The sequence below is a fragment of the Pleuronectes platessa genome, chromosome 8 (genome assembly GCF_947347685.1).
Source record: "Pleuronectes platessa chromosome 8, fPlePla1.1, whole genome shotgun sequence".
NCBI classification, from domain to species: Eukaryota; Metazoa; Chordata; class Actinopteri; order Pleuronectiformes; family Pleuronectidae; genus Pleuronectes; species Pleuronectes platessa.
The window spans coordinates 9,560,874-9,576,657 of record NC_070633.1 but is presented as its reverse complement, the minus strand read 5'-3'; the positions used below and the strand labels follow the sequence as shown (position 1 = coordinate 9,576,657).

At 43.3% G+C, this 15,784-nt stretch overlaps 1 protein-coding gene across 1 annotated transcript in view; it reads left to right on the top strand.

Moving 5' to 3' along the window:
• Nucleotides 1-15,527, top strand: part of gpc4 (glypican 4) — a 30,231-nt gene extending 14,704 nt beyond the window's left edge. The window contains exons 2-9 of the mRNA XM_053428734.1: nt 3,970-4,128; nt 9,599-9,996; nt 10,370-10,535; nt 11,515-11,645; nt 11,739-11,885; nt 11,980-12,104; nt 12,203-12,375; nt 12,465-15,527. Of these exons, the coding sequence (XP_053284709.1) occupies nt 3,970-4,128; nt 9,599-9,996; nt 10,370-10,535; nt 11,515-11,645; nt 11,739-11,885; nt 11,980-12,104; nt 12,203-12,375; nt 12,465-12,688 (1,523 nt within the window). The 3' untranslated portion in view covers nt 12,689-15,527. The remainder of the gene's footprint in view (nt 1-3,969; nt 4,129-9,598; nt 9,997-10,369; nt 10,536-11,514; nt 11,646-11,738; nt 11,886-11,979; nt 12,105-12,202; nt 12,376-12,464) is intronic.
• The last annotated feature ends 257 nt before the right edge of the window (nt 15,528-15,784 follow it).

Sequence of the window (15,784 nt, the reverse complement as noted above, 5' to 3'; positions counted from 1 at the left end):
TACATGTTACAACAGGGTGCATAATACTGTATGCCAATTAATAGTCAACCTTTGTATTTTAGTGTTGTTTCTCATACTTCACTCTACTGACAACGTTTGGAGCTGAATTTTACATGTTGGACTAAGATTAATCAGACCAACCTCTGATATTTTCACACGTTTTTTAAGTTTGGAAACTAAATTGCCCCAGTATCCGCTGTCACACATTACCTAGATTCCACTGGGATTGGATTAGTATGTACATAAACTATGAGCTGCATACAGTTTATCATGTAATTATTTACAAATGTCGAGTGCTGTGTGTGTGAAAGCTCTGAGGTAAGGTTTAGTTGCACACCACCAGGCTCCAATTAGTGACAGACGTCAGTGAATGGTTCATGACATGCCGTACCCCATGGCGTCCTTCATGGCTCTCTTAGCAGTTTAAGTGAGGTCCTGGATTCAGAAATAATCCTTGAGGGACCTTTATGACTCAAGATTGGGGAAGATTACTGTTTTCCTGTGACTTTCCAGGCTGTTAATTGCCTGTATAGAGGTGTAAGGGGGCTTTTTTGTATGTGTATTGGTGGTGTTATTATTGGGGTTTGTGGGGGGGGAGGTATGTTACTGTGTGTGGTGGATGTGCTGGTTGGGGGACAGGGAAGGGGGTCAGAGGACAGGACCTCACTCAGAGGAGTGGCTGTTAACCCCTGACCTCGCTGGTTAAGCCTGCAGGGTGGTGGCAGTCGAGGCGGAGGTGGGGGGCACCTTGAGGTCTGTCTGGTTCAGGGCCACATGATGGCAGGCAGAGGGGCGGTGAGGTGTCTAATCTGGTTTTTGTCTGTTAGGCATTTTCACCTCCCCCACCATCCTTCCTCTGAGTTTGAGAGGCAGGACAATGTCAAAGGGAAGTGACTTATTTTATGAGCCATTTAAAGGGGATGGTGGTCTCTCCACAAAGGAAAGCCAGAGAAGTGGTGGAGAGCTGATGAATACCATGACACACAGTCACATGCTTGTTTACAAGATGCTCTCTTGTTTTGTCCACCATAAATGGCAGTTTTCCTTGTCTGACTGACACTTCATTAACGTGCTGCCTCTGTGTCTTATTACATTTTTAAAGTACTTGGGAAGCTTGAAGATTGAGAGGCCCCTGAAAGGAACTCCACGAGACAAGTGAGAGCCAGCTCGCAATCCATACAAAGACTATTCATTCCAGTCATGGTAGAGAAATGATGCGTCAACTTACACCGCTTATTGTGAAACAGTGAGGCTGAAAACGTCACGGACAGTCCGTGTTGAGCTTATTTTACTGGATCTAACTGTTCTCATTAACCGTTCACTCTGTTCTGCTCCAACAGTGCTGTTTCTTCTCTCCCAGCGGTTTGAGAAATTGGCTGCCACAATGTTTTCACAAAGTATGCATTAGCTCAGAAACTTCACTTTTCAGAGACTTAATCCTTTGCGCTAACAATGTGACATTTGTGCAGACATTCCCGTGAAATATTGACCATCTCACTTTTATTTGTGTTCTTTGGTAACTAGGGATATTTTCAATGTGGATATGGCTCTTTTAATTGTACGCCTGTGCTGTAGGCGAGCAGGGGGCCCTGCTGGAGGAGAGACTGGATGGCTTTTTCACCTAAAAGTCAATCTGTGTGTGTGTGTGCATGCTCCTTGTACCTCCAATCATGCTGGTACAAAGAGCCATGTGTTGAGCAGTGATGTGATGTGTGAATATGTTTAAGTAGGGGCTGCCAACTGTGCCTGGGTGAGCGGGTGTGTGGATGCGTGCATATGTGGAGAGCAGGGGATCGGTTGGAGGGGGAGAGATGAGTTTGGGGGAGAGGACTGTGAGAGAAGGAGTGACTGGAGGATTATTTGGACTTGATCCCAGACAGAGGGGTCCGGTTTATGGCGCCAGGGTGCATCCCACCCTCTGGTGCCCTGTTTAGATGATTGTGAAGTTATGAGTCACTTCTGATTCTACAATTTAATATTTGTTTTACATTTTAAGCTACTATTTTAAACACGCAGGGAAGTTCTCTGAAGTTTGTGTGCTATTATTGACTTTAATGTTTGGTGTGGTGAAGTAAAAGTGAGATGTTTGTGTGTGGGTTGAGGTGTTACAAAGTTAACAGTCCTAGCACATAAAGCTCCTAAAACTTAACTTGCGTTAATGTAAATGTACAAAATCAGTGCAGTAGTGGTTAGGGTAAGTAGGTGATTGGGACAATAGAAGGTGCAAGATTCAGTTTACACCTGTTTGTTTACAGTTGAGCCAGCCCGATACAGATATATTTATTTTAAAAACCTGGAAATTATTCCTTAGATGTAAGAAATGTAATTTATTTGATATTTTACAGTTTATTTATGAAGAACCAGATATATAGAGCATAAGCTTATAAAAACATATATATAAATATGCTCATCTTTTCTGCATTTTCTACTCTGTAAAACAAAGTGCATGCCAGCAGACATAAACTTCCATACTAACGTCTCTGAAAGGCTCATATTGACTGATTTTATCAGCCAATTGATTTATCTGTCAGGCTCTAGTTTGTAGTTTTGAGTTTCCTGTAGCTTTCAATAAAACACTTGTCCTTTCAAGGTTTTATATAAACGAACATGTATTTCACTACACAGTCCTTGTGCAAAAATGTTTAAATTGGTCTTGACATGTTAAATGTGTCTTTCAATAAATGCAGGAAAATGTTAAAGGTAATTTTAAAGCTTAAGTCCATATAAGACACACAAGACCTTAATGTTGCAGTAACTTGCAGGCACTCAGGCCTCGAGTCAGTGAGCACGAGATGGTGGGGAAAACCAAACAGGCCGTTGGTGCCTGGATGCAGTGAAAGGATCACTGTGTTCCCCCAAATTCCAGCAGCCATGTTTAAAACAAAACATTATTGCAGCTGCAACTTCGCATTCGTTTACTACTGACCCTCATTGTGATTGGATGTTCAACTCATTTCCAACTACTTTAACATTTGCTGTTTTATAAAAGAGAGTATTTGAGTTTCGAATAATCATTTCAGTCAGAAGACGTAAAAATTCAGTTTTTTACAGCCTAACCCTAACCTTTTTCAGAACATTGTTTAACTACAATGATGCTTCAAAACGTTGAACTTCAAATTTCTCCTAGGAGGGCTACGTTAGCCAGGAGTGTGACACTTTTTAAAACAAATAGCAAGCATTAATACGAGCGTCACCAATTTAAAAATGCATCACTTGACCGTCAGAGTGGTCACATGGAAATTGCCCTATTCACTTTACAACAATCAGCAGACCAGTGCTCTCTTGTGTGTTCTCCACTGTGACACCTTTTAGACCTTTTTTCCCCTCAAATTTATGGTGTCTGAAAAACCACCCTGTGTGGCTGCAAAGCCAGAATGACCTTAAAAAACTCTGCTTCAGGTTTAACCACGCCACAGCACAAAGCTGAAGTCAGCCGTCTTACCTGCACACAGGGGAGAGCTAATTCCCTTTTTTTTTAAGTTTGTGTTTGACGGCATTCAGCACTCAGAGAAAGATACAGTGTTAAACTATCTATCAGGACAGGATAGTGCCAGGATAAAGTGGCCGGCTAAAGACTGCTCTGAGCTAAGTGTTGCAATTACTCCACTGAAATGCAATTTAAGGGGGTTTTCACTGCCAAGGTGCGATTTATTTAGTGAGGATGTCAGGTTGTTACTTAACAGACGGTTTTATTCTATAGAAATGCAAAATATTCTGTTAATGACTAATGTGAATGTGTTTCATTATCTGCGTTAATTGTCCAATTGGCTCAGTTTATTGTAAATCTACACATAATGTTTTTTGTTTTATGAGATGAAGCCTCTTCTGAGCAGATTTGTATTCTGACACTTATTGTTGGTTTACAACTGATCTGTTTTTATTCTATTCTATTATTTCTCTATAATGTGACTCATGATGACAAATTCCTGTAGAAGATGTTGTTTAACAGCGTGTTCTTGTCTTTTCCAGGAGCCCCCCTGAAAGTGTGTCCGCAGGGTTTCTCCTGCTGCACAGTGGAGATGGAGGAGAAGCTGAGCCAGCAGAGCCACTCAGACATGAAAGCTCCCGTCTCAAGGCTTAGCACCAACCTACAATCCACCTTCAAACAGAAACACGACCACTTTGACAGTAAGCAAACAACCCTACACCAAGAATCACACACACATGCACACCATGCGCTTTTCAGACTTCACTGTGCTGGTGTCCCTGAGTGTCCCCATTGGAGCACTTGTGTTGCATGCATTTTGACGGACGCTCCCACCTGCCAATGCACTGCCCAAAGTGGAGACAGTCAGTCTGTGTCTGTTGGCCCTTCCACCTGTCTCTCAACGTCTCAGCTCCCTGCCTCATCGTCCCCCTAACAGCATGGTCCCCAGCAGCTCGCTTCCCTCCTCTCCAGAGAGACGTGTGCCCTTCCAGACGGACCACACACATCATCAGATTTAGTCTTCTCTGTACTTCCTGTTCCACTGTGTGTGAGCACATGTGTGTATGCCTGTAAATATTGGGATCGGGTTACTCTTGTTGAGGGTGGGAGCGCATGGGAACGTAACACTGCTGAGTCACCAAGGAAGTAGGGTGGCTTTGAAAATCCTTAACCACACAACCGTGCCACCTCGGCAGCTCCGCTAAAAAGAAGCTTACTAATACATGTAGAGCATGAGATGTTTTCCGCTGCGGATTCACAAATAAGTGAGGGAATCTTTGAGTTTCTAAATACAGAGGAGTTATGCTTTTTTTTTTTAGGGTAATTAATGGGCAGGGTTTGATGTTTATATACAGTACACATGCATGCACATGTGTGCATATGCAGGTCAGGGGCCTTCACATCTTATGTGTCTGTGAAAGGCAGCGAGGGATCGTCAGTAACAGGAAGCGTGTGTATTACAGCCAGATGTGAACAGGAATGTGACGTGTCGGAATGCAGTCGCTGCTCGAGCCGTCCGCCCTTCTTTTTTTCCTCTCTTACTGCCCTTAGTCCCCATCCCATGCCTCTCTCTCCCAAAAAAAACCCTCTCTTTGCCCCTCAAACTCTTCTTTCTCTTTCCATCTCTCTCTCTCTTATGTCTCACTGTTGATCGTGTTTCACAGCGTGCATGTCTAACAAATGTTGTTGTTTTTCTGCTCAGCTTTGTCCTCCAGCCTCTTTATAAATCTTTGCAGATTTCTCGCTCTGACTCAACCGGTTCTCTCTTCGACATTGATTAAGCACTACAGCTGGCCATTTTCACAATTTATACATTTATTGCATTATCTTTTTAATTAATTATTTGGTCTATAAAGTGATGGCAAGATGCTTATGAATATATTTAACCTAGACCCTAGGCGGATGTCAAATGCCAAAACAGTCCTGAACCCAAATATGTTCAAAAGTTAAAAAAAAGAATAAGGCACATTTTAGAAGTAGAAAATAATGAATGATAAAAATTGTTTTGTTGGAATGATTATTGAAATATTTTCCTGATTCTCTTTCGATCAATGAATCAATAAGTGATCGTCATTTTTACGTCAAAAAAAGGCCCTGTCATTATATACATAATAGTATAATTCTATTTAGAAAAGGTTTTTACAACAGTCTTTGAATAAAGCTTTGAAATTGATATTTTATTGTCCTGAGAACATAGCAGTACTTGAAATAATAATTTTCTTATCAAATAAAGATGTAATTTATTCTCGCTGTATTGTATTGGTCTGTTGAAGCAGGTGTTGAAGTATTTATCTGCGCACTTTGTGATGGATGAGACTAAAAATGATTTATAGATCTTAGATTTGAGGTCATGATACCGGAGCCAAAACTATCTAGACAATTTCCACTGAAATTTTACATAACTTAAAAATCGTTTAAACTCTACTGTAGCTTCACAGTCATATCCCACCACCAAACAAATAATGTTTAAATACTGTTAGGTATTTTCTTCCCTCTTAATATATCTCAAATCTTTATATAACAAAGTGATTACTGCAAGTCATACAGAAATTAACAGAGCTCAAACAAGTGTAACAACTTGTCCAAGAGGGGGCAGACCTCAAGCTTACAGTGAAACGTCTTCCCTGTGTTTCATTAACCTTCCTCCCCCTCTGTGCCTCCACTCTCATCACTGTAGGCTGCTCGCTGCTGTCTCTGAACTGTTAGATGTAGGATCTCTTTACAAAGGCCTGCTGTGCTTTTTTCCACCTGGGCCATTAGACCTTCTCTCTCACTAGATACGATGACAGGCTCGGGTTGCCGTCCCATTATTTCCTGTTGTCACACCAAGACACCCAGGAGCAGGCACATCCCGTCAGTGAAACCGGCACAGGAAGTGCTTATCATTGTATTGACTCTTACTGAAAAAGACGGCCATGTCAGTGATGTCAGCTGACTGCTCCTTAGCAGAGTGCATAGGTGCAAAAAAAGTACATGTAGTTGGATGCAACAGCATGCACTCGCACACCAACAAACTCAGGAAGTGGTGTATGTGATTAGGCAGGCTCTCATGCGCCTGGAGCTAGGAGTCATGGCCAATTAAGACCAGAGCCAGAAATAGTTCTCCCCTCTCTGCGTCTCTTCACTGTGTGTTTGTCCTGGCCTCAGCCTGTCTGTCCTGTTGCATTGACCCTGTCCAGCAGAGCAAGCCTATGTCTGGGATTTAAGCACATGGATTAAGGCCCCTTTACTCCACACACACACACACACACAATATGACACATCATCCGAAGCAGTGAACTCCAACAGCAGGAGGGACAGGATCCCATCCCATAAGAAAAGTGAGAAGCGCAGGGACTAATTGTCACAAATAGGATGCAATTACTGCCTGGGCTGGGATTGGGAGGAGCAGAGTTTATATGGACACGGGTGGGGGGGCATGGGGAAAGGGGAAGGTCCTTGGAGGGGGAGGAAGTGGGAGGGAAGAGTGGGAGGAGATCAGTCAGCTCCTCTATTCCTGTGATGGATTGGGCCTAACATTGCTTATAATTTAAGGCTCTTCTCTCTGCAACATGTGGAAACGGTGACAGGATGAGTGAAGGGAGGAAGGAAAAGACAGATCCTCACAGAGACAGGAGTCATCGCTGTTTTACATTTCACTTCAGCCTACACACTCTCCAATTGTAACCTCTCACCCAGATTCTCATAGACCATTGGCTGAGCGACAAAAGCATTTTTAATGGAAAAATCCTGAGGGAGTGTTCAGCCCCTCGGCCTGTTGGCAGACGGCGGTGTGTCATAAACTGTTTTTAATGACAATGCAAGATGCCTATGTAATGCTGCTCATACTTCAGAGCCTCGGCTAAGGGCCAGATAGCGTCTAAATGCCCCCTCCCTTACACACACCGTTCACAGACCGCTCTTTCTAACCATTGGGTTTGTCCAAACTCATTACAGGTCTTATCTGTTTAGCATATAGGCATTACCACTCTTAATAAAGTGTAAAGGAAACAGAAGTTTAGGACTGTCCTGCTTCTTGCCGCCTCCTCTTCAACTCCTCTGTCTCCTTTCACTGACTTTAAACTTGTGGCTACTATGACATTCCAGGGGGTGGGGGTGGACCTTTTGTTTTAATCTCTGTCAATGGAGCGTGGAACTTGGTGCCCTCTCCCCTGGCTTTGTGTGTGTGTGGGTGCATGTGCGTTGGAAGGAAGGGGGGGGGCAATGATGGTGGGGAGGTAAATGGAGGGGCTGCAGTGTTTCCGGTATCCTTGGCAACACAGTGGGAATTTGGAGTTAAAAAAGCCCTCAATTTAACCCGCCCCAAGTCGCCCTCGTGTGTGTGTGTGTGTGTGTGTGTGTGTGTGTGTGTGTGTGTGTGTGTGTGTGTGTGTGTGTGTGTGTGTGTGTGTGTGTGTGTGTGTGTGTGTGTGTGTGTGTGTGTGTGTGTGTGTGTGTGTGTGTGTGTGTGTGTGTGTGTGTGTGTGTGTGTGTGTGTGTGTGTGTCCGTCCCCTTGTGAGAGCATGGGAACTTTACATTTCAAAGGCAAGCAGAGGACACTGAGAGAAACTTGCAGCGAGACAGAAGTTTTGTGGAGGGAGGATTAAAAAAAAGAGAGATGAGTGAAAGGGAATGAGTGTATGCTTGCATGCACGCGGCACAGAAGATGAAGCATTTTTCAGAGACTCTGAGGAATTCTAATTTTGTCCAGATTAAGAAAGTTATGGGTTAGGAATGGGGGGGGTGTCTGTGGAAGAGGGGGGCCTGGATTATTGGGGTGGGAGAAAGTGGTGAGGGAGGGGGGTGATGGACATTCCTTAGGATGAAGTAGGTCATTGTTCCCTGTCTCTCGTGAAGAGAGCTCTCTGAAGGAACTGATGAAGTGAAAGCAGCGGAGGGAGGGAGATGCAGGACTGGTTTGAGGGGGGGGGAGTACAGGTCCAAATACGGGAGAGGAGGGGGGGAGGGAGGGAGAGAGTCGCATTATTCAGTAATCCTATTGAAAATGCCTCTGAAGGACAGTCCAAGAGAAGCTGGGAGAAAGGAGAGGGAATGGAATGTGACAACAGAAAAATGCCATTGATGCTGGTCAGTTTGAAGCTGCTTGATATGGAGAGACGTCTCCACTGAATGGCAAGTCCACAGAGACGAGGAGCAGCGCCGCTCGTTCAGCCTGACAGAGATGCTCCGGCTCCACCTTTCACCCCACCCGCTTCACTCGCTCCTCTCATCTCCTCGTTGTCAACCGACCCCCTTCACATCGCACATTCCTCTGCCTTTCAGCCAAGATTTTATGCTTGAGCCGTTTCTGTTGAGATGCTCAGAATTGCAGGACATGGGTACAGGTGAAGCAGAGTAACTTAAGTCTGATTTCATAAGTTGGCAGCAGCTCAGAGCCAGAGAGAAAAGGTGTTGATAGAGAGCTTTACATATCAAGATCTATAGATGTACTTTAATACAGTCATTCGGTCAGAAGTTTTACAGCTGCAACATATTGTTTATTTACTATATGTAGACTGTAGTGATGATTTGATACAGTTTTTCTCTGCACGATACCATTCCAATACCTGTACTTTGTATCAGCCAGTATGGACTACTAATCCGATACCAGTACATTAAAACAACTTGTACTTATATTCTAACAGGTGATTACTAACTCTGGATGGGAATGGTTCTTCAGATGTTTTACACCGCCGCTTTACTTACTTGACTTTCCTGGCTTAAATATTTGCTAACTACTGACAGTGCAGCTAGCTCTGGTTAATGCTGCACTACCAGAAAATTCTTCAGTGCTCAAAAGGAAGTACTTACCAGGGGCAGTACAGCACAACTGGTGTTGTGGAGTCTCAAAGAAAATTGCAGTTTTAAAGTATAGACGCGGTTTTGAATTGGTATATTGATTTTCTTACTGGTGTTTTCGGTAGTATCGGAGGCATACTGGTATTTGTATTCTGACATCTCTACTTGACTGTGGTGATAAAGCAATCACAATGTGTTTGTGTGTTGTCGGTTTTTTTTACAGAAGTTGTTTGAATGTTTCATGCATTTAATATCAAAGAGGAAGAGTTCTTTGGTTCATAGCATCTTAAACTGAATCCCCATCTCAAATGTTAACCACTCTTTGATCTGTATCTTTTCAACTTCAACATTTATTCATCACATTAACTTCCATCTCTTTCTCTTTTCTCCAGAGTTTTTCCGTGAGCTTCTGGTAAATGCCGAGCTCTCACTGGACAACATGTTTGTGCGAACATACGGGATGATGTACATGCAGAACGCGGAGCTATTCAAGAACTTTTTCGAGTCCCTGACTCGGTACTATGTGTCTGGCAGCGCTGCTGTCAACCTGGACTCCATGCTGTCGGACTTCTGGGCCGACCTCCTAGAGCGGATGTTCCGACTAGTCAACGTACAATATGAATTCAGCGACGCCTACATGGAGTGCGTCAGCCGGCACACAGAGCAGCTGCAGCCATTCGGCGACGTGCCCCGTAAGCTCCGCATCCAGCTGACCCGGGCCTTCATCGCCGCACGCACCTTTGTTCGCGGCCTGGCTCTTATGCCAGAGGTGATCAACAAAGTTTCAATGGTAAGCGAGAGTTGCTTGTCAAGCTTTTGTCTTTCCCAAAAAAGGATATAGCAGTCAGTCAACCTCTGGACACGGAAAAGCTCACTCTATCCCTCCCTCCTGTTTCTGACTTCATATCTTTCTTGGAAAAACTGGCAGGGTTTCCAGTGCAGTGTCTATGATAACATAAACCTCTTTGTCTGCTCTGGTATTGCATGAGTTTTCAAGTTAGTGAATGATTCATTGTTGATTAGATTCTCCTGATTTGTGGAGTGGGATTACAAAATGAATGTTCTTACTTATACTCTAAGTATGTGTCTCTGTTGCTGTTGGATGAGTGTTTTTGCTGTGGTACAGTGATAGCTGAATGCTCACTGCCCCCTTCCTCTTCCAGGTTAGTGCATCTCCCAGCTGTGTACGAGCGGCCATGAAGATGATGTACTGTCCCTACTGCTCGGGCCAAGTGGCCCTGAAACCCTGCCAGAATTACTGTCTGAATGTCATGCGGGGGTGTTTGGCCAACCAGGCCGACTTGGACACAGAATGGAACAACTTCCTCGGTAAGCAACCATCATGTGAACAAGGACACTTTCTGCAGTTGTTATCAAGCAAACCTGACCGTAAATGCACCCTGCTCTAACCATAATGACTTAAAGTGTTTGATTTGGCAACAAGTCACATTCAAACATCTCCCTGCTTACAAATTCTTTCACATGTTGTCACCGCATGCTCATATTTCAAGTTTTATCTAATCTAAGCTAGTTTTATGTAAACATTTTTGCCTCTTTACGACTACGGGCATGAAACCATGATGACATAACAGGATTGGTGGCTTGATGGAACTGGGGTAATTACATGTGAGGAATATTTTTACCGATCGTGTTCACCGGCTTTATGGCACTTCGGTTAGGCAAGAACATGTATAACAAAGGAACACAGTGTATTGTAAAAAGAAATCGTGTACAAACACATCCCTCATTCTTTAGTATCGTATTGAAAATAAAGGGAGGGAGGGAGCGGCTGTACATGCTGTACATGTTGTGGCCCTCAGGATGACTACAGCTCCTATGTTGTGTAAACACAGGCCCAGATCAGTTTCCTTCTAATGAGGGTGGCCGACATATCACTCTTTTGTATAAATTATATTTGCTCTACATAACTAGCTGGGATATCACCATCACATGTGTTCGTCCCTGGCCGAGGACACTGCTCTGCAAGAATCAAGTCTCTGTTTAACTGTTTATCAGTAGCCTGCTCGCTTGTGTGTGCTTCCCCCTAGTGGCCTTTTGTAGCATCCACCTCAGAATAAGGGGAAATAGATATAAGACGACTTTAATGATCACACTCTTGGGTAATAGATGGGTAGATGGGAAAACATGTGAAAGTATAAAATAGAATTAGATTTTTCACCAGAGACGGAAATGTTATTTGTGGAGAAAAATATACTTGAATAAACTAATTTTATGAAATATCTTTGCAGTGAATAATTTTTCCGTGTGTTTTTATTTTAATGAAATTCTAACATTTTCTGCTCCTCAGATGGTATGCTTAGCCTGGCTGAGCGGCTGGAGGGTCCCTTTAACTTTGAGTCTGTCATGGATCCCATCGACGTGAAGATCTCCGAGGCCATCATGAACATGCAAGAAAACAGCATGCAAGTTTCGCAGAAGGTCAGTACATTTTTACACAATAATAAAAAGAAAATAAGTATGAAAGGATTCAGTTCCACTCACATAACTTTATTTCTTGTTCACCGCCGATAGGTTTTCCAGGGTTGTGGGCAGCCCAAACCGAGCATGGCCTTCCGTTCCAAGCGTTCTCTCAAAGAAACCGGCTTTACTGGCCGCTTCCGCCCGTACAGCCCTGACGCAAGGCCCACCACCGCTGCGGGCACCAGTTTGGATCGATTGGTAAGGTCTAAGAAAATCCAGAGCACACTCGGACTACTATTGCCCTGTTTTAAGTCGTTGGGTCTGACCCGTTCTTTGTGTCTTTACTACTTAGACAACTGATGTGAAGAAGAAGCTGAAACATGCTAAAAAGTTCTGGTCCACATTGCCAGACACTGTGTGTGTAGGTGAGAGGATCGCACCTGGCGATGAGTGCTGGAACGGAACCGCAAAAAGCAGGTAAGAAAAAAAACACACCAAGTACATGGAATTGAAGTTTGGCTGTATTGTTGCTCAGTCTGACATTTTTGACTAATGTTGATTCTCCCTCGTCACAGGTACGAGTCAGTTGTCATTGGCAACGGGCTGGCCAATCAGGTATCAAACCCCGATGTGGATGTAGACATAACAAAGCCAAACATTATGATTCGCAGTCAGATTGCAGCTTTAAAAGAAATGACGAGTAGGCTCAAAGCTGCGCACAGCGGCAACGACCTCTCTACGGAAAGCGGTGAGGACAATAGTTTTGAAGGATTTAAATCTATGATATAAAGTCCTCGTTGCCGACGTCTGACCCTCTGTGTCTTTTATGTTCCCCAGATGACGAAAGCAGTGGAGGAGAAGAGAGCGGCAGCGGCTGTGACTCTCCATCCTGCGAAACAGACCGGGACATGTACTTCTCCACTCCACCGAACCCTGTCAAGCCTCGGGTTGATCAAGTGGTGGTGGGCAAAGCTCCATCGACTGGGGTCGCCACACACGGAAGCATGGCGCTGGCGCTCTGCGGGCTGGCCCTGGCCCTGCTCGCTCCCCACCTGAGATAAGACTGGCTGGGCAGGGAGAGGACGAGAACGACCAGGAATGATTGAACGAAGGGGGAAACTGTCAGAGAGACTTTAAAAGACTGCCTTCAGGACCTTGAACTGTCCGCCATTGGGGAGGGAGACTCTTCTTAATATTATAATAACTTCACTTTTAATTATTTGTTTGTATGTTTTTAAGGACATCAGTGTACAGCAATATGATTTTCGTCCCAAAAATCCACTTTATTCCCCTTTTCCCAGATAAATCTTAACTCCTTATGGCTCTTAGGGAGCTTCACTATGGTTCTGCTTGCTGCCTTACAAACATGATATAATTGCCTTTTATTGAGGCAATTTCATAACTAATTAGTGTGCCTTCTTCAGTGATTGCCACCTGATAACTCAGTAGGAACGAGTGAGTGAGTGAGTGCCTGTGGTGGGACATGTCTTCATAATTCTGAGGATTGTCTTTCTTTCCATTATTCAAAGGTCAACACATCATGTGGTTGTGGGTGTTAACATCCCACAACGATGACTTTTCACACTGCCAATGTGCACACTGTGAACATTTCTGTGCATTCATACATTTACACACATGAACCAGTCAAAAGCTCTGATGCTGCCTGTTGATCTCCACTCAGGAACAATTTGAGCTTCAGTTGAGTTTGAGCTGCAGAACGCTCATAAATCCAGAGAGAGACGTTACAGCACCGGTGGTAATGTTTCACCAGGAGATGGACTCAGTCTTTAGAAGAGCTTTCGGGCGTCTGTGAGCCCGAACAGGCAGGTTATATGTCTGCTATGAGCGTTATCACGACTTCACTTTGAATTTCCACATGAATTTGTTAGTTTCCTCAGCTTCAACACTTCAATACTAAGTTCATACCTCATGCATGCCCTCAATGTCAATGCAACCGAGTGAGTTGAAAGTGTCTGAAGGAGTTGAGATGAGCGGCTGGCGGCCTGCTGAAAGGTAACCCCCGTGGAAGGACTCCCCTCACACAACCCCTAAAGAAGGCAAAGCTGACAAGTCCTGAAAGCCCTTTTTGGTACTGTAAGCTCAGTTCAGCACAGAAGATCTGCCTCTCAGCAGTCTTACTGTTGGAGAAGAGAGGGTGGCGACATGTATGTTCAGAGCATTTCACATTAAACGAGAGAAGCGGAACAAAAGACAGTGCTTTGATCAAATGAGAAAAAAGAAAAGATTATTTTAATACAGGGTTTAATGTTGAAGAGGTGTTGTAATTTTTAGATATTTTTGGTATGAAGATATATATTAGGTACTACAGTGGATTTTACTGCTAGTTTTAGGTGGTGGAAGAGGTCAGTGTGCACATGGGGGCACTTTTGGTCAGTGAGCACAGTGTGCTGGGGCTTCATTTTATCTTTTTTTTTTTCCTGCCCTCATCACCTCCGCCCCACAAAACACACGTGTACCTCTTAAATGGCCTTTGTCACTATAATGGAATCATCCTGAACCAGTTGATCTACCTATCCTCATGTTCTCATCATTTCGACTCGAGGTGGAATGTTGAAGTATTGCTACCAAAATGAATACAACATATGGTGCCTGATCTTCATTTTGTTTAATTAACCTTGGTACATCATTAGCAACTCGGTAAAGTCTGAAAAAAAAGAATGTAGATGTTTTATCTTCTCGCCTCAGATACCCTGAAGGGTCTTTGAGATCATCGTTACCGGCAGAAGAGCACATCAGATTTTTCTATGTGGTTTGATCTGATGAGTGCGTCTGTTAGTTGCATTACCTGGTCATTTCATCTCTAAAGATGCTGCCTCATGTAGCTTCTGTACAGTAATTTATGCATGTATTTGAATGTCATTTCCAACTCTTTTATAACTGACGTAGATTATTCACATTACAGTATTCAGGAGGTTTCTGATATGCAACATTCAGGGGACGAATATTCATTTTTCAAAGTATTTGATTTGCTCTAATATTGGGGGTTTTAAATATGCATTTTTACCTAAATTGAACAATGGATTTGCATGATTGATATTTGTCTGCAGCTGTGAAACAAACAGGCTGCCATTTGACAATTGACTGACAGAAGGTGAATACTGGACACATCCTATTCACCTCTTTTTGGCTTTGAGATCAAATTGAATAGTCTCCAAACAGTGATCAACAAGGAAAGCGACATAACGAATCTGATTTGAGGATTTTATAAAACATCTATGCAACCTGTATAAAATCCTGAAGCGCTAAATTAGAATTATGAAGCTGGGCTTCAGCAGCTCCGTTTGACATCACTTCTGCATGTAACTGCCTCAATTCCCCAGAGATTTTTTTGTTTTTGTTTATGTTCCACCAACATTTCTACAAGAGCTTATGCATGTGTTTGTGTCATGTGACGCAGCGTGTGAGGAAACCCAACGTTCTGAGAGGGCTAGGGAAATGTCTTTGGGTGATGATGGTAAATGTCTGTGCTTGCGGGCCAGGGCAGCAACATTTCCCAGCTGGCAGGAGTCGGTCCAGCTGCTGGATGATGTTCTCTCCATCAACAGAGCAACTTCAGTCTTGTGACTTTAAAGTTGAATGGGACAGGTGTCGAAACCCATCCCTCTGCCTTTGGCCCACAAGAACAGCGAGGACTCGCTCTCTGAGGAGCGAGTGAGGGACTTGACTGAAGAGAATAAAAGAGATGTAAATAAAGAGCAGCGGTTTTTAGATGTCTCTAAAAGAGGCCATAACATTACACCAGATTTTTACTTGTCAGAGTATCTCCTAAATGCTATGAAAAAAAAACAAGATGAGATAGATGTTAAATTGTAAGAGGAAAAAATGTATATTAAACAACATTTCTTAGTCTTGTTGAAATAAAGACTGCCAATATTTAAACTGGTGTGAATGTCGTCATTTTCCTTAACACTTGTAAATACGATGGTCCAGTGTTGTCAGTGTCTTTGTTCTTTGTCAACTCAATGAGGGTGTCCGGCTCACAAGCTTTAGTTTCATCACAGACTTTTTAATTGATTGTTATGAATACATGAACCGGAAAAATTATATTGTACAGTGAAGAGGGAGGCAGAAATCCCAATGGAATTATTTTGAAGCCTCTAACAAAAAATTGTTTAATTTCACAATATTGAAAAATA